The 17,961-nt window shown below is 39.7% G+C and overlaps 1 protein-coding gene across 7 annotated transcripts in view; it reads right to left on the bottom strand.

Moving 5' to 3' along the window:
- Positions 1–3,603: 3,603 nt before the first annotated feature.
- The window catches only part of bahcc1b (BAH domain and coiled-coil containing 1b), an 82,240-nt gene continuing 67,882 nt past the window's right edge, over positions 3,604–17,961 (bottom strand). For 5 of the 7 annotated variants that reach the window (XM_058406006.1, XM_058406007.1, XM_058406005.1 and 2 more), the window contains 15 exons: positions 16,218–16,338; positions 15,811–15,994; positions 15,251–15,460; positions 14,252–14,413; positions 13,931–14,163; positions 13,376–13,450; positions 12,175–12,316; positions 11,497–11,614; positions 11,268–11,343; positions 9,094–9,232; positions 8,899–9,015; positions 8,617–8,763; positions 6,603–7,813; positions 6,255–6,491; positions 3,604–6,150 (listed from right to left, as the gene is read on the bottom strand). In XM_058406006.1, coding sequence (XP_058261989.1) covers positions 5,941–6,150; positions 6,255–6,491; positions 6,603–7,813; positions 8,617–8,763; positions 8,899–9,015; positions 9,094–9,232; positions 11,268–11,343; positions 11,497–11,614; positions 12,175–12,316; positions 13,376–13,450; positions 13,931–14,163; positions 14,252–14,413; positions 15,251–15,460; positions 15,811–15,994; positions 16,218–16,338 — 3,382 coding nt within the window. In that variant the 3' untranslated portion in view covers positions 3,604–5,940. The remainder of the gene's footprint in view (positions 6,151–6,254; positions 6,492–6,602; positions 7,814–8,616; positions 8,764–8,898; positions 9,016–9,093; positions 9,233–11,267; positions 11,344–11,496; positions 11,615–12,174; positions 12,317–13,375; positions 13,451–13,930; positions 14,164–14,251; positions 14,414–15,250; positions 15,461–15,810; positions 15,995–16,217; positions 16,339–17,961) is intronic. The other 2 variants (XM_058406010.1, XM_058406011.1) reach the window with 1 other exon arrangement.

The following is a 17,961-nucleotide window of genomic DNA, read 5'->3' as shown; positions in this document are numbered from 1 at the left end:
GGCTGTGGAACATTAATAACATATTTGTCCCATTGTTTGAATGGTTACACTTGAGCAGTGCTGAAATTAAGCAATGCTGTTTGAAATGTGCAGACATGGAATAGGCCATTACGGCCCACCTGAGGGCCTTTTCCTCTGAAAGGGTTGTTGAGGACCATGGGATGAGATGCAGGTCTATACTGATAGAAAAGAAAGGGAAAGCAGTCTTTGTCCCCCTGTGTATTCTCTATATCCCTCCTTTTTCTCTCACACTGTCTAACTTGTTACATGTTTTGTCTTTGCGTCAAAATGCAATGGTCTACATAAATAAAGGCACGCATATATACACATATTGCTTATTGTACTACTTAAGGCCTCATATGCTCTCTTTTGCCCCTCCTATACTAGGTTTTCCTGTGTCCTTTGGCCTTACAGACACACTCACTCACACACAGCACATAGGCAAGCTGGGGATCTGTCAGCTGCTTATAAGCATATGATGGATGGGCTCTCAGCCCTTTAAACCAATACCATCAGAGCAGTATGCACGCTTTTCTTAACTCAACAGCAGCCCCTCATTCAGCACCCCCACCCTCCTACTTGCGCATCTCCCTCAGCCACTCCCTCTGCCCTGAGACAGCCGCTCACCATGCAGGCCAGACAGGGTCACGCAGAGGGCATGCCATTTATGAGCTTATGTTATTCATCTTCACTCACAACAGCACACTGTGCAAGTGACATGCTTGGTTCTCAACTACAATACAGGGATGAAGAGTGAGCAGTAGAGTTACATGAATTACTCATCAGTAAAAGGCTAACAATCTCACACATACATACACCCATACACATAAACAAACTCCTATCATTAACACACAGTATATGTAATATACAATATTTCATATCTCATACCAAAAAGTATCTAGTACATCAAAGCTGGTTTAAAAACATTAAAATGTGAGCAAGAAGCAAAGTACATATATATATTAAAACATAAAAACATTTTTATTGTATATTTAGTGTCAGGGCAGGGATTCTTAAAGCATGTAGGCAACTCTACGGAAACATTCATTTATTTCTTAATCATAATTCAACTCAGGATATTAGGAAAATTAATAAAAACATATTTATTTGCTGGAGCTTTAAGAAGATTTCAATTTCTTAACTTTCCAGTCACAGAATGAAATCCAGTTCCACTATGTTTTAATTTATTCTAAATTTTGCATTATACTGCAATTAACAACAATTTTCAGAATAGGGTTCAATTTGGCATTATATATTCTTGTTTATAAATTATTAAGGGAAATATTTCAATAAAAAGTAATGAAAAAGCTACAGTAGTACTGAAGAGTACTCATTATTAACTGCATATATCTAATCAGTTTTCTCTTTAAATAAATGTAATAATAGTATTCAAAGTCTTTTTCTACTGATTTTGATACTCTCAATGTAAAAAAAAATTAAAATAATTTAAAACATATTTGTATATATAAACTATTTATAAAACAATACAGAGGATTTATAAAAGGCTTATATAAAATTGTGTGATTACTTTTTTATGTTTCAAGACTGTATAAAAGAGCAGAGAAGAAACCTTAATTATCATTATTGGTAGATATTCATGATTACTGGTTTAGCTGATAAATGAGCTTCTAGCATGAGTGACATGGCGGTATAGGAGGTATCGATTAACACTTTCAATTCACCTGACTGACTGTATGTGCTTATTAATTAAGTCAAGTTGTTAATGTGCATTTAATTACAGCTTCAGTTGAAAAACATTACCTATATAAATCAGATATGCTAAGTATACCTCCCAAAAGGTAAGATGGTAGACTAATATTTTATAAGACATCTCAAAGCTTTAATGTAAAAGCATTTCCAAGCTTTAAGATGATTTGAAAATTAAAAACCATACCCTAAGAACAATTTTGTTTACCCATAATAATAAATAAGCCCTCTTCTATCTCATATACTATATAAAACTCCTAGGTTTTGATGTAAGCCTTTCACAAATCTTCCAAAATATCTCAAATAAAATGTAATAATTTATAATCACAGCATCCAAAAGATCCCAGGTAGGTATAAAGTCTCACCGAAAAGAATTTGGAATACATAGTAAAATGATTATTAGGTGGAAAAGGTTTCATGTAAACCATGGTATACAAAATGTTGACAAATTAAAGGAAAAATTGGTGGCTGACATTTTGCTGGTATGGTTTGGGTTCATTTTTCCTGTTGCTTGGCAGGGTTACTGCAAATCTATATGAATTTCTTCTGAACGATTATCATTATCCTGTGATGAAATATTTCTATCCTGATGGCAGTGGGCTCTTCCAGGATAACCTCACCCCATATGCAGGAAACGAGGGCTCATTGAACGCCTGTAGATAATCTTCATCCTGATTCAGTAAACCAAACCTTAAAATTCAGTTTTCTCCAAGGCGAGCATACACACTCACACACAAGTGAGAATCTGACTCCTTCTCACAAGTTCACACCTTCAGTCTTCACTCTTCCAGACCCTTATAGAATTGACATGAGCCGATTATCTGTGGGTCTTCAGGGCGGTTTTACTTTCCACTGCTCATGTCAGGGTGAAGTGGAAATGCTGGATCTCTCTATGGCACAGCATAGCACCCCAGACTTCACACGCTTCATCTGGGTTATCTGACTCACTATGAGAGCAAGATTATTTTTTGTCATTCTAGGTAAGCAAACTGTGACATGCAAATAAGAATTTTGGGTGGCCCTTCATTTTGCATTCATCCTCCCTATCATTTCTCTCAAGTCAGACATGTAGATAGTGGAAAATGCTCAACTATTACCTTATCATCTTCACTAGGATTGCATGATACATTTACCTCATTCTTTAGCATTCATAAAAAAAAAAAACAGTTATTTTACCTGCCACAAAATATACAAAATATAACACACAATTATATAAAATTTGAAAAAAAAAAAAAAAAATGAAAAAGAAAAAAGGATGCTCAATTTTAGCTATTGTGATTTAAAAAAAAAAAAATTCCTCTCCCCAAAAGGGAAATAATAATGGTTGTAAATCTCACACGGGATGTATTTAACTAAATGTTTGAATCTTTTCACATTGTTGGTGCACTGCCATCTCAGTGGGGAGTATATCAACTTTCCTCCACACACACAGTCCTCATTCCCATGTGCTCCTGCAGTGGGTGGAAGAACATGATATGATTACATTACTTCCTTAATGGGTCTATTCCGTTCAAAAATTCAAACATTTATGCCACCTGCAGTGCCTGCAGGGATACTCTCATGTGCTGCTGTTTCTAGCAGCAGTGCATTCTGTTTCTTATTTTTATTTTTGCATCTATGTCCCTTCTGTCTCTCAAACAGACATGGATGCACGCACTTACACAAGCTATATCGTTATGGCCTTAACAAACCGGCTGTAGTAACTGCTGCGCTCTCGCTATAACAGTATACATTTTAACAGTACTCTTCATACTAATGATCTACATGTTTTACCTGCTTAACAGTGCTTTGAGTATACATGTCATTTCCTTTTGCATGGGAATCATAGGAACAAAGAAGGATCAACAACTCGCTATAACAAAGTGAATCAATACATACCAAGGCAATAATTTTGACATCTTTTTTTAATTAAAGGCAACACAAATGCATTAAAATTAAGATAAATAACTTGCCTAAACAATGCAAATATCCCCACAATGTTATATTCCCCACAATGTCAAAAAGTACATCAACCCCCCAAAAAAAAAAAAAAATAATAATAATAATTCTCAGTGGGTCTCAAAGTTAGGTTGTAAAATGATTCCACTTTTTTTCTGAGGCTTAAGCAACTTTTTGCCACACTGCTGATGCCAGTGTCATGATATTCTGCAGTGAATCCAGTGTTTAGTTATGAAAATAACTTGTTTTCTTTTTTTTTATAGACCCAAAAAGTGACATTACATGGATTTTCACATATGATTTTTTAAAGCTTTTGCTTCTGCAGTGTAACAGCAACAAAGTTGTTAAAAAGTTAGTCTTAAGGACTGGAAGGCATTTCTGTCCTTTCCTCAAATCTACATTGAACAGTCTTTACAGGCTTGCATATCAGGCAAAAATATATGACAGACAATGGAGAAAAGAAATTAAAATGCAAATTTTTGGCAAAGTAGGAATAAAAAGTGACGAGAGGCAACATTGAGATTTGATCAATTTTAAACCACCCCCTCAAACAGGTTCTGATTGTCCCTTCATGATCATGTGACACAGGCCTTCAGAAGCCTTCGAGTGTCTGAAGTGCCCGCTGGTGTGCTGCATCATCCAACCTCACAGCAATGCTGTTACCAACACTAAACCCTTACCAGCAACATTAGTAAAACCTTGCAGAAACAAAAAGCTGTTTCGGTCATATTAAAGCAAACAAAACAGTAACTGTACCACAGAGTCTGAACATTGTCAATTTATCTAAAGTTCACCAGCCAATGAAATTGCAGGGCTCCCATACCTTATAATCTATTTACACAGACTTCATTCATTTATTGCAATCTGTAAAATAACCCTTAGAGGTGCTTTGGTTTCTTGCTTGGGAGGCCAGATTTCTTACATTAGCTATCTATATACTAGTACAATAAATTTTTACTGACACACTGTTTGGATCTGGCAAAACATGGATGCATTGGCAACACATTATCTTGCATGTCTGAAGTGCAAAAGTGCCACAAAGGCTTTTGTTGCATTTGTTCTACTCATAACCCACACAGAGGGCAATGCAATACACAAATGAATTCTGTGATGAGGCTCTAAATGAAAAAGCAAAAACAAATGTGGAAAAGATAACAATGATGTGGACACAGATGGCCCGTTCCGCATTAGTCACCCAGTGGACTGTTCAGCCACGCTTATGCAGTATACTGTATAAACTAACATATCATGACCTGTTTTAAAGAGAACAAGTCATGTACAGTGCTGAGGTGGTGATCTGTGGATCACACATCACTCCAAAGCAAAAAATAACAAAAAACAAAAAAAAATCCCAATCAAACCTAACAGTTGTTTCATTAAAAAAATAACACAATCAAGCGCAATAAAGAGGAATATAGTTCTCTCTTCCTTTATATTATATTTACAGTAATACTTTTTTATATATATTTATATATTTACACACATAAAATAAAAACAATTGTACAACTATACACCTGAATAAAAGGTACAGTAAGTAAGAGGTACTGAAGTGTATGGCTTGATTGAAAATAAATTGTCAAAGAAAACTTAATTCAGAAATTTAACTTAAAATTATTTTCATTTTCAGTTGACTGGGCAAAAAAACGATTCCTGGAAAATCCCTGGATGCCCAGAAGGCGTCATTAGAATGGGCTGTACACCAAAGACAGTGGCACTCTTGAAGTGTAATGCCATGAATAGTTTTAAGTCTACGGCATGACACCCATTTCCTTCTGTTTGTGGCCATACTCTGTACACACACACACACACACACACACACACACACCATGCAATAGTTTTGGTCCAACTGAGTTAAAAAAAAATGTCCTGATGAAATTGATCTAATAAGGATGATCAGTCTAAAGTGAACCCAGCTCTGTTTAGGGTTTCCAGAAGAGTAAAACTGAAATATTTACCTTAACACGGTTAATATAAATTAATATAATCTTGCTTAGAATATGTCCAGTGCCTCATCATTTTCTCTGAGAACTAAAACCTCTTTCCTTGGCCGTTGAGTTTGTGAAGTTGTCAGCCCCAGTTGTCACTCACTGAAGACGGGTGAGGCGCAGCTACAAAGTAGATCAGTAAAGAGCTCATCTTCCTTTTCTTTATTCCATGGAGCACTAGTTTAGTGTCCAATTAGGGGGCTTTAATCTGAGACCATTCTGAACACAGTAAAAATCGATTGTCAGCCCTTTAGGTATCCTCCCTCAAGGAGGAAAAATTTCTTCAGTAGTACATCCATATGACAGAACGCTAGCAGATTATTGATACTCCTTCAGCTGTGACCAACTGCCCACTAGTGGGGTCATATGTTCCAGCCAGGTAGTAGAGGTCCTGACTGTTGTTGTTGGGCTTCCTCAGGCGGCTGAGGTGCTCATATTCACCTCGGCTAACCACCAGACATTTATGGGAGATGGTCTGGACATCATTTTCATCCTCATGGCAAGACTGATAAAGGGCATGCTGAGAAAGCAGACAAAGTACAGTTAGACTCTCTATTTACTAGCACAAATGGAAGAGAATTAAATAAACCAGGTTATTTAATCTTATTGAAGGAAAGAGAGTACCTTGCCATCCCGGTGTCTTTTGCCCAGTTTAGTCTCTTCAGGATGGTAAAACCATTTCACCTTCACGACCATATTGCTGGCCCAAGATTCCCACAGGCTCTCGATACGGCCAATATAAGGAAGGTGAGGACGGCCAGAAGACAGAAATACTGCACAGTCACCCACTCTGATTATGTCTTTACCCCGGACAATGGCCTTGTAGAAGAGTTTCCGTGCCTTTCCTTTTAGACCTCGCCTCTGAAGAAAACAGACAACATTAAATTAGGAACTTGATGCATGAGGAAAAGTCTGAAGTCTGAAAATTGTCCACACTCCATTACATCAGAACAATTACTATATGAAACTTACCTGAGTGGGGTTTCCAGACCACCTCCACAGCTGACGTGCTGACACAAATCCAGATGAGTTGGGTGGACTGACTGTCTTTTGCTTTTTGGGACAGTCCTTGGAAGTTTTGGTTTGTGCTGTAGACAGGGAGTTACTAGGAATATCCTTTCTCCGTTGATGCTTGCCTGTACCATTGCTGACCAAAGCTTTTGGGCTGGTCACACCCATGGCTTTGGCAATAAAGGAGTGTTGTGGTGGGGCAGTTGTTGGCTCTGGATGTTGCTGCTGCTGTTGTTGAAGCACTGCATGATGGGAGGACAGGCAACCCTGCAGGAGAAGTTGAGATGCTTCCTCTTCATCTGAAGTGTAGGATGAATCATTGTCAGAGGAGCAGGCACTAGAACTGGACAGTGAGCCTGAACTTGATGAGCTTGAAGAACCTGAGGAAGAGGAGGAGATGGACAGATGAGAGAGAAAGCGCCTAGGGTTGCGCATCGCTGCCCTTCTAGCATCTTCTTCATCTTCTTCATCTTCATCCATGTCTGAGTAGGAGCTGAGACAATCACTGTGGCAGTTCAACACATAATCTGGATATTCGCCAAGCCCTAGACCCTGAGAAAGTTTCCGCATGTCAGAGGAACCCTTGAGGAGGTGGTTACTGCTTCTCTTGGCATCCTTCATCAGTAACATTGACTGGGAGCAGTCTATATGAGAGTTCAGATCGCCTGCATTTTTGGTCCCCGAGCCCTTCTCCATCCTCCCCCCTCTAGATTCAAACTCCCCATTTCCAAGAAGCATAAGTGCTTTTCCATTTTTTGTCTTCGGAGAGGTTACTCCTTCATGGTCTAATTTGATGAGGTACTCTTTCCTGTCTCCGGTCTTTCTCCCTCGAATATTTGAGGTGCTCTTTTGACCAATTTGTAACCCAGATGGTGGCTGTTGATTACCAAAGGTTGTAAAACCATTAGCAATGCTGCTAAACGAATCCACTTCGAAGGAGGTGCTAAAGATACCCTTAGCTGGTGTACCCATAGTGGAGCCAAGCAAGGGGAACATGTCTGTCTCCTTCTCTTTTGGAGTTTTCCTAGACAGGCCATTGAACTGGAACAAATCCAGAGATGGTCTCTTTCTAGACATGGTGACAGACGGCCAGGCAAGAAGAGAGGGGGCACTCCCAGTTACATTCTCAGTCATACCAGTTTTTGTTGATAAACTGACTGATTTGGGCCTCCCTGTAAAGAATACAGAAAAAAACATAACAAAACATTAAAATCTTAAATTAATTAAGCATGCTTTGACCTATTTCTATTGGCTAAATTCTTTTGACAAACAATTTTTTTCACAGACACAAGCACAACAGTGTGAAATTAATATGTCTGAGAACTTCAAATGGAAGTAAACCTGATCTGTTCTATTGTCGTGCTTTTGCAGATAAGATCTGCTGAGATACAGATAGTTGGGCAGACATATTTCAGCTTTTTTCTGTTAGTCCTAAGGCATTTCTGTAAACGTTCTGCTATAACCAAGCCCTCAGGCTCCTCCATCCATTTCACACAGAGCTACTTGCTCTGTTAGTGCAAGCTCATTTCTTTTGTTAACTAAACATCAAGTGATTTAATTTTTGTAAACCAAGACACAGAAAAAAAATGTTAAAAAGAGATCTTTATGCATACAGAATGATACTAACAGACAAATAAATGATTACTAAGCAAAAGGAAAATGTAGAGTGTAGTTAGTCAAATAAATAGGTTTAATACAAAATGAAAAAGACAATGATGTTTAAATAAGAAAGAGCACATGGCAGAACATCCATTATTTTCATATAACTGTTGTATGCTCATATTCTGCTTATCTCACAGCAGTTATTACTATGTTTGATTTCTTAATGTATGAAATGTCATACATTTTAATGGTTTATAGTTAGATTTGATGTTGACCATCTACACAAAATTTTGTACTAAAATATACTGCACCTGAAGTATAAATAGACCTTTCAGACCTTTCAGTGATATACACTACAATTGTGGTCATTTACCTGGCTTGGCCTTGCTTGTTTTTTCTGGCTCTGTGTTGCCATGCCATTCTGAGGAAACATCAATCTGCTGAGAGCTCTTCTCTTGAGTGGAGCTTTTCCGTCTGCGGCGAGTTGGAGAAGCCAGGAGAGCTGGGGAAGGCTCTGCACCTGAAGTTCATGGATCATATAACATTAGTTACAGTTACACATTTTCATCCAAATGCATGTCTTTTCATTTGCACAATGGTTTTCCTATTAATTCATACTAATTCATCCTTCAATCATGACATACTGGACACTTACAATATATTTGGTAGCCAGGTGGAAGAAGGCGAATGTTGGGGAGGGAAATCCAGCCGCGATCTCCATCATCAAACTCCACCATGACAGAACCTTCTTTCTGCTCATCTCCTGGGCCACCTGTACATGACATGATCCATGTTTAATTTTCAGTAAGTGAAGACAATCAGCTCTAACAAAATAAATAGAAATGCTTGCCAAGGAAAATGGAGAGAGTTCTTCTCTGACCTCTCCGGACATATCCAGGATACAGGCATCTTGAGCGCTCACTCCAGTATGCACACACTCTTGTTCCATCAGTAAGTGCATCCACTGTCTCCAGTTGCACATCTAAAACCTGACAAACATATAAAGTATGCATATCAGATAACACTAGCGATAAAAGTAAAAAGAATAAGAAGGTGGATAAAGAAGGTGTTAGGAATAGGAAAAAAGCATTTCAGTTTTTCAGTATTTCAGTTTAAACCATGGCACCAAAATAAACCCAAAAACATTTCAAACACACGCTGCAACACAGCCCTCTGAACCTGCCCATGGGCAAGTCTGTATACTAACAGCTTGCTTTGTGATTTTGTTCCACTGGACACTTTTTCACTCCAAACTTGATATCAAAAGACAGGAAATCAGCATCAATGAATAGACGCCTGCTTGAGAACAATTAAATAAAGGAGCCCAAATCGATGACTTTATTGTGAAATTGCCAACTTCCCTCCTACTACACAGCCTGTCCTGGCACTGAGCGCTCTATCAGGCTTGGCACAAATATGGTTGCTGTGGTGAGGGGCCATTGACAGAGCAAGCAGGCAGAGGATTTAATACTGGGCCAGATTTGCAGGTAGTATTCTGGAAGAGCAAATGCATGATAAGAAACTGAAAACTATGAGAATACGAAAGGATGCTGAATAAAGGTGTTGTCTGTCTGTCTGTCTATCTATCTATCTATCTATCTATCTATCTATCTATCTATCTATCTATCTATCTATCTATCTTGCTGAGATGTTAATCAAATTTGCATATGTTAATAGTTTGCATGTCTGTCTATAATATTAAGTGATCACCAAGAAGTACTATGGAGGGCAAAATTAAGTGTGTGTGTGTATGTGTGTGTGTGTCTGTCTGTGTGTGTGTGTCTAGCAGCAGTCATTCTTCTAGTGGCAATAATGCTGACACACACACACACACCAGACTGATCAGGTTGCTGATGAGAACAATAGCAAGCTCGCAGGTAGGGCAAGCTGCAGGGGAAGAGCACTAAGGGAAGCATCAAAGCATTCACCATGAAAATACAGCTTGTGAGCCTTGTGGCTCCTGAAGAATCACGGATATAAAATATATGGAGACAAAAATGCCAATTTTTACATAGGCTTTTGTTCTTTGTTTCTGCTTTCTCTCTTTTTTATAACAAAAAAAAAATTATGCATTGTAATGGTTTGTGGACTGTGTCATGAAGTGATATATTTAGGCATTTTGTGCATTTGATATTTTACATTTGAGAATTGCAAATTTGATTCTGTCTATGTCACTGAGAGTGGCTGGGGGGCTGGGAGGGAGGTTCACAATAGACTGTCCCTCATGTCAAAAGCTTGCTCAGGCAGTAAGACAGAATTTTTATCCATTACAAAAAAATTGAGACAGAACAGGATGAATGAAAGGAGCCATCTAATGCATTCAAATGAATGTGTGCCAAGAAAGAATTGTTGGTTAATCAGCTTCCCTCTTTCCATTGGCACATGCATGTAAGCATAACCCACCATTCAACCCTAAATATGTTCAAACATATAAGTAGATAAATAAACAATAAAAGCAGTAAAACAAGTCCATCTGTAAGTGACCCTGGAGGGTAGAGCAGAACTAACCAGGAACAGTCATCTGCACTATGCACCTGTAACACTATATGGAGGGACATACTGAACTGCTGGTCTGAATTACATCTGTAACCTGGAGCAACAAAATGATTGCTGTGCAAAGCCATGAACTAGGCTCTTCCTGAAAAATACTGGATCCTCTATGCAAGAACACACACACACACACACCTCACTACATACTGTATCTCCCACCTATTCCAACCAGATGTTAGAATTTTTTCTCAGCTGAGGAATTTGTGTGCAATGAGATAAAAAATTTGCAATAAAATGCACATATGTAAAACGCCTTAAGTCAGATTTGTACCAATCATATATACCAATCATAAGAAATTACACGGTTATGCACACACAAACAGATGTTCTGATTCAAACTTCTTTAACACACACACGTGGCTGCACGTGTTGGTCTTTAATGAGTCTGCGCATCAGGTCTGGCACATCAAATGTTTTGCAAAAAGTGCAGCTTAAGTGTACACAGTCTGAGACCAGTGTTTAAAGGAGTCTTACTGCTTCCTGAAGCAACTGTTCCAGAGAGTAGATCCTTGGCCTGTTTCCTCTCTCCCCTTCAATGACAATGCTGTAACTGTGATACAGAGGATTAGGAGGAAAAAAGACAGAGTAAGGCTACTTCACAGAAAATTACACTGTTTATTCATCACCACATACATTTATCCACATTTCATCCACTGATTTTACAACGCTGATTCAACAAGTCTACATGAGCTAAGAGCCTTACATGTCAGGTAAATCCAGCGTGTGCACATAGGCAGCATACAGCAGCTCATCCTCCTTGGAGATCAGCACTTTCAGCCCATCTCGCAGAGCTTCTTTGGTCAGGACACAGTTAGGCGGAGCTGGACACAACACAGCACAGAGGCAAAAGCATATGAGTCATAACATTAATGTGTTTAAGTGTTTGGTGGCCGAGTGGACAAGTATAAGTGTCTCTTAGGGGCTGAATAAATGGAACAACTATAGCTGGCATTAAAAGTTTTGCAGTGAGCACTGTTATTCCTTTTCCACTAACAAGGTTCTGGTGCCATATCTGGAGTGTATTTCCAGTGTTATATAGCCTCAAAATGTTTTTGGTCTGGAACCAAGATCTTGTAAGATTACTGTCTAGAGAACAACACGAGTTTTTCTCTATAAAATCTATTCATTTACAACTGCATTTAAAAGATGTGACCAGTGTGAGAGGCATTAAAGACTGTTGTTGGAAAGACTTGCAAAAGTGAATATTACAGCTGTGAATTCATGATCTGTTAGTGACTGTTAGTGAAAATATTTCCTACTTATATTCCTTTAGTAAAAGTGTTTGCATGTCTTTTTGGGTACAATGCTTAATGCTTGAGAGCAGTATCAGGTTCCCAAGTGTTACGAAAGACCACACAACTGGGCTTATGAGCTTACATACCTGGCACTGTATTCTTGTGTTGCTCCTCTTCGTCCAGCTCCTCCTCCTCTCCTTCAGAGAAGCTGCTGTCATCATCCATGCGGAATCCCTCTTCTGCAGCAAAGCTCTCCAGCAGCTGCCTCATGCCTCGCCTTTTGGCCTCCTAAGAGTCACAAGCCAGAGTGTGAAGCCCAGAGGACACATCACTCACACTCACAAATATATGCATTATTATTCTTTATTCAAAGAGTATACTTCTAGTAGCCTTACAGATTATAGGGGTACAGTGTAATGGTACAGTAACCTGTCCCTGATTTAAATAAATCTGTTATTATTTACACTGCCTAAAGACTGTAGCTAAGAATCCATGCTAAATTTTTTGGCTAATTGTCCTGTCAAGGTCCCACATTATTTTTTTTTTTTAATAAATAATCAACGGTCACCAGGCCACAGCCAGTAGAGTACGTTAATGGGTACCATAATGTGATGAGAAACCATGGGTACAGCTAGTTCTGGGATCACTGTCCAGTGGAAAAGCACTATATGATTTAGGATTCTTAATACAGATGTACTCATGCACAAATAAAGACTTATTCATGCAGAAATTATTGCACCATTATCAGCACTCCTGACAGGTTTATTCTTGTGTACATTTTGTGTCTCATAACATTACTTAAAAGTCCACCATATATTATAGTGACAGCAGTTTCAGTATTGCAGAAGATTTTATTGCTATGCCTTCAGGGCAAAGCATTGATGAGGAATTGTGCGTAGGTTCATGTTTTTGTTCTTTATTCACTTGCTTGAAGCAGGAATTTCCCTCCACACACATGCTGATTGGGTAGTCTGAATGCTTCTGCAACACCTTGACAATGTCCTCATAGACACTGAGGGTGACAGCCTTCTCAAAACTATTGGCTGGTTTATTTAAACAATGCATTATTCAGCCTGTGAAATAGCAGGCTGAATCCATCTTATCTTTATTGTGAGGAGATTTATGAGAGCTTCTGATGGTTCAAACGATACAAGGTTACATAATCCCTCTCAGCACGATGAGTTTTTTTATGGGTACCATGAGGCCAGTAAGTTAGATCTAAACTGCCATGGTAACAGGATAACAACAAATGCCTTGTGATGCTGCTCCTCCACTTGTTATAAGATGATGTTGCTTCTAAACTCGAAAATTGAAAGTACTGAAAGTAAGTACTGAGAGCAGTGTCACCTGTTTGATTTTCAACTTTTTGTTCCAGTTGTCTTCAATCTGCGATGTAACAGTTTCCAGCAAGCAACTTCTCTTCTGAAACAATCAAAAAAAAAGAGCAGCACATTAACACTGGTTGAGTATAAAGATATTTTTACAACATTTAGTTCTAGGCCACTATTTTCAGTGGAAGAGTCACGTTCCAAGAGTGCGAATATTTAGTATAACTGCACTAGGACATATCACTGTTTGTATTGTTTGTGTTTTCTTGATAAACAGTTACTACAGAAGAGTTAGTGACATCAGACATGGAAACATTTTACTTGAATATAGCTTTTGAATTAAAATACAAAACCTTGTCATATGAAGATGACAAGAAAGAAGGGAAGGCAATTACACCTGAAGCACCATTAGCGGGAATGTATAAATCAAAGTGAGCAAGCCTAACTTAAAGTCTGAGTCTTCTATGATTAAGAATATCTAAATTCAGGACAAAAGTATGTCAACGTTTAAAAAGCTCTATTGGTCCTTGGTTGCATAAAACCTCTGATTATTTCAGAAATACTCACTACCTACCTTTCCAAGGACTACAGAATCCTTCCCAGCTGTCCTTTCCAATGGATTGGGGATGCATTTGAGAACCTTATTACGATGTAAGCTGCTCTCTTGTGAAACTCCTCTCCACCTGAGTGCATTTTGTCTCTTCTCCACCAGTAGGCAATTCCTGTCTTCACTGAGCAGTGATGGCCTACAGGGGGCCCTTTTCCTGTGCTTCACTTCCCCTTTAGCAAGCAAGGCAGTGAAAGACCCTAAAGTGCAGTGGATAGAAAGTGAGAATAGATATGAACAGGTATTTTTATTTATTGCAGACTTCACCTGGAAGAATGTAAAACTTACCAAATCCTTGTCTCTCTTTCTTGCTCTTGGTATTCTGACCAGCAGCTAGTTTTACAATCGAAGAGGAGGGAGTGCACGCTCCAGACATCTGCGATTTAGAAGATAGACTTTTGATGTCCTCTGGCACTTCTTCGATGTCATAGATGCCATCATCTTCCTCTTCTGTGGGATAAAGGATCGATTTAATGGACTGACATCCTGACTGGGCTTCAATACTCAGAGGATATCAGAAGCAATTAGTATAAAAGCACTGCAATGACAGTTCTCTCTGTATGATTTGTTTGATACTTAGCAAAGTTCAAATCATGGGAGCCAAATGTGGCTGTAGTTGTCAGTGTTTGCAAGAACTGTAGTCACTAAGGCCAAGTCACTGACAGGTTTGCTGCTAGGCGTTTACTGTCCACCAGCAACTAACTGTCCCCTCTCAGACGTGTGTGTGTGTGTGCTCATATATACACGCTCCAGAGTCACAGATATCTATTGGCAGTTGCCCACTGGGGACAGCGTGTCTCACATGGAGCAGAGATGGCACAGTGGTAACAGTGTCGAGTGTCAACACAGTGTCGACACACTTGTCACTTACAGGGCACTCGTCAACACTCTCACATGCCTGTGAAATGTGAAAAGAATAACTTTCATGGTAATTAACAGAGTGCTACCAACAAGGCTCAGTTGAACCATGGGCTTAGCTCACATTAATATTTATTACTGCTTTGGCTTCATTGGCAGTTTGTTCATTTATAGACCACTATCTCTTATAAGTGCTGATTAAAACATGGATTGGAGCACAGGAAGGGCATTTCAACTCTCCCCCTTTTTCCTCCCGGTGTGACATTCTAATAGCAGTGCAAGGCCAGCTAGCATGGTAGCCCAGGATTTGGATATACTAGAAGTCGTTAATATTTTTAACAGTGTGACAGATGAGCGGGGATGTCGAAGGTGTGGTGTTCGACATGGCAGGATACATCTCATTCCCTCTGTGGACAGATCATAACTCACCTGGCTCGGACAACTCGCTGTCCATGGAGGAGCTGTCCTTCCCTGTCACCTCCCGCTTGCTGTTGGTTAAGGACTTGTTGGGCATCATCTGCTGGGTTCGAGTCTGCAGGGGAGAGGAAGCATGGCCATGGCTGACCTTTGCCCTGCGTCCTCTACGAATCATTATCCTCTGGCCATCTATATTCTCATGCACTGTTGTGTCAGTGCTCCCTGTTGGACAGTAGCACAAAAAACTCTTCAAAAACCAGGACTAATCAATCAGTGAGCCTTTATCGATATATAAATTATTTCACTTAAATAAAGAACTAACTTCATGGCAATAAAAAACTAATAATATAATATGATATGATATGATATGATATAATATAATATGATATGATATGATATAATATAATATAATATAATATAATATAATATAATATAATATAATATAATATAATATAATATAATATAATATAATATAATATAATATAATAAATCTTTACAATGCCACTCCAGAATTGCATAAACATGACTGAGTTTGGATTGCTGGGAAGATTGTTGAACAGCTGTGAGTATACCTGTTTCACTTTGACATCCAGACATGTTTCTGTGCGTCTGCTCTGCAGTAGAGCCCGAAGCAGGCTTCTCTCTGTGACAAAATATGCTTTCTAGTCTAGATCCACGCTTGGTGTTGGCCTTCTGCTTAAGCTGGGCCATCTTGGAGCTCAGCAGTCTTGGTCTGCCTCTCTGCCTGCAGGGGACCTTAGTTTGTGAAAAGAACCAAGAGTTGAGAAAATGAGAAGAGGACAGAAAAATAAAAATGTGAATTAGGAGTTATATCTGCCTTTGCAACTATTATATAAGCTTTTTCCTCATCAATATTGATAGAAATATGAATTTTATTGCCTTTTCCTCCCCAGTTCACATTTACTTCCATCGACAAGAGGAATGTAACTGCCGCTTCTACTCATTCTTGGCCACTCACCTGTGAGCCACCGACGTGGTCGTAGGTACTATTGGCCGTCTTCTTCCTTTTTGTGTGCTTGTCCCCGCCCCCAACCAGCTCTTCCTCTGCAACCATCAGGCCTGACGCTGCTCCCACCAACCTGTCCATCACAACAGAGAGAATTCATAAGAGGAGTGGGGAGCAAGGGATGAAAAGGAGAGATCAGAGGAGAGCACAGGGCTTGCCTTCCCTCTTCGTGGCTTTCTAATAACCCTCTTTTCAGCCTTTGATGAATGGAGAGGCAGGGGCCTCTTTCCCTGCCGCATGCTTGAAAAACTGGGATCTGACGGCAGACCGAGAAATATCTGAGCAAAGCACTAGTTAAGGAAACTCCCACTCATAATTTTGTTTGTTCTTTTCCCCTCTTGTTTCTCTCTCTGCCTATTTTCTTACTATTTTGCCTTTAGCACCAATGGTTTTAAGGCTATGGATTCCAGTGTTACATTAATACAACCCCCCTTCCTCTTATTACCATATCAATGCATCTCTTCCCATACAAAGGAGCACAATTCAGTGGCCTTCGGGAGGGCTAGTGAGAATGAGTGAGTGTGCGTATGGCTGGCAGCCATCTAACAGACCTATTAAACTGAAATTGGGTTGAGCTTGCACACACGCCATGCGGCCCATGGCTGGGCTCTCGTTTTGCGGTGTGTGACTGTTTTCCCCCCCTTAGTAGCAGACAGCCACTTCAAAGCCACCACAGGCCTGTCTTAGTTACTGCTCTGAGGGCTGGGGCCGCTGTCAGGCAGCCTGTCACTCACATCGCAATGACTGGCAGGTAAGTGTCAGAGGCTGCAGTGGCATGTGGTTGGTGGATGCCATGCTTCCATGTCTTAGTTGCTGCTGGTATGGTGACAAAACAGACAAACTGTGGCAGTTTGCTAGACCCTACACACTTCGCCAGGAATTCGCTATGATATTCACTCAGCAGCCTATTAGTGGAAGATTGTGGACTATGTGTAAGGGCATGAAGAGGCATTTTGTAGGGCTCCTAAGAAGCACAACTGTCTGAGCAATTGTGTGCTTCAATCCTGGCAATGCCATAGCCATCTGTCCAAGACCGCGTAATTGGCCTGGCTCTCTAGGTGGGAAGGGTGACATTACTCTCTCTCTCATGTCAGTCACAGCAATCCCAGCCAATCATAACTGCCTAATCATAAGCTATATATATATATATATATATATATATATATATATATATATATATATATATATATATATATATATATATATATATTGTATATAGAAAAGTCAGTTAGCCCTCTACGGCTATGGTGTTACATTGTGCAGCAGTTTAATAAGTTTTCCCTAACTTTGGAAGCCATTGTGTAGCAAAAAAAGTCATCAGAACCTGGCTATAAGATCTCAGGGGAGTACTATTCAGAAAGAAAGCACATATGTGTACATACACACAGAAACACAGACAGCCTCATTTAAAAACATGCCAAGCGCATCATGTTCACTAACATACACAAGGTCTGAAAAAGCACTGTGTCAGTTGTGCTGTGCTTCTCCCTTCCACTCAGCTGTTAACACTGGCTGCCTGCCCTTTACTCTGGCCAGTGCTGTCAGATGGCATCAGTGTTCTCTGTACCCACAGCCCCCAAGCCCAAGCCCTGCTACAAAGAACCTCTGCCAGGAGGATCCATAAAGGTGGAGGGGGTAGGGAGGGCTGCCTGCAGTGAGTGCCAGGAGATACAGGGCCAGGACAGATGGGGGGATG

The sequence above is a fragment of the Hemibagrus wyckioides genome, linkage group LG13 (genome assembly GCF_019097595.1).
Source record: "Hemibagrus wyckioides isolate EC202008001 linkage group LG13, SWU_Hwy_1.0, whole genome shotgun sequence".
Classification (NCBI taxonomy): domain Eukaryota; kingdom Metazoa; phylum Chordata; class Actinopteri; order Siluriformes; family Bagridae; genus Hemibagrus; species Hemibagrus wyckioides.
The sequence above is the reverse complement of the archived record's forward strand: the minus strand, read 5'-3'. Positions and strand labels throughout refer to the sequence as shown.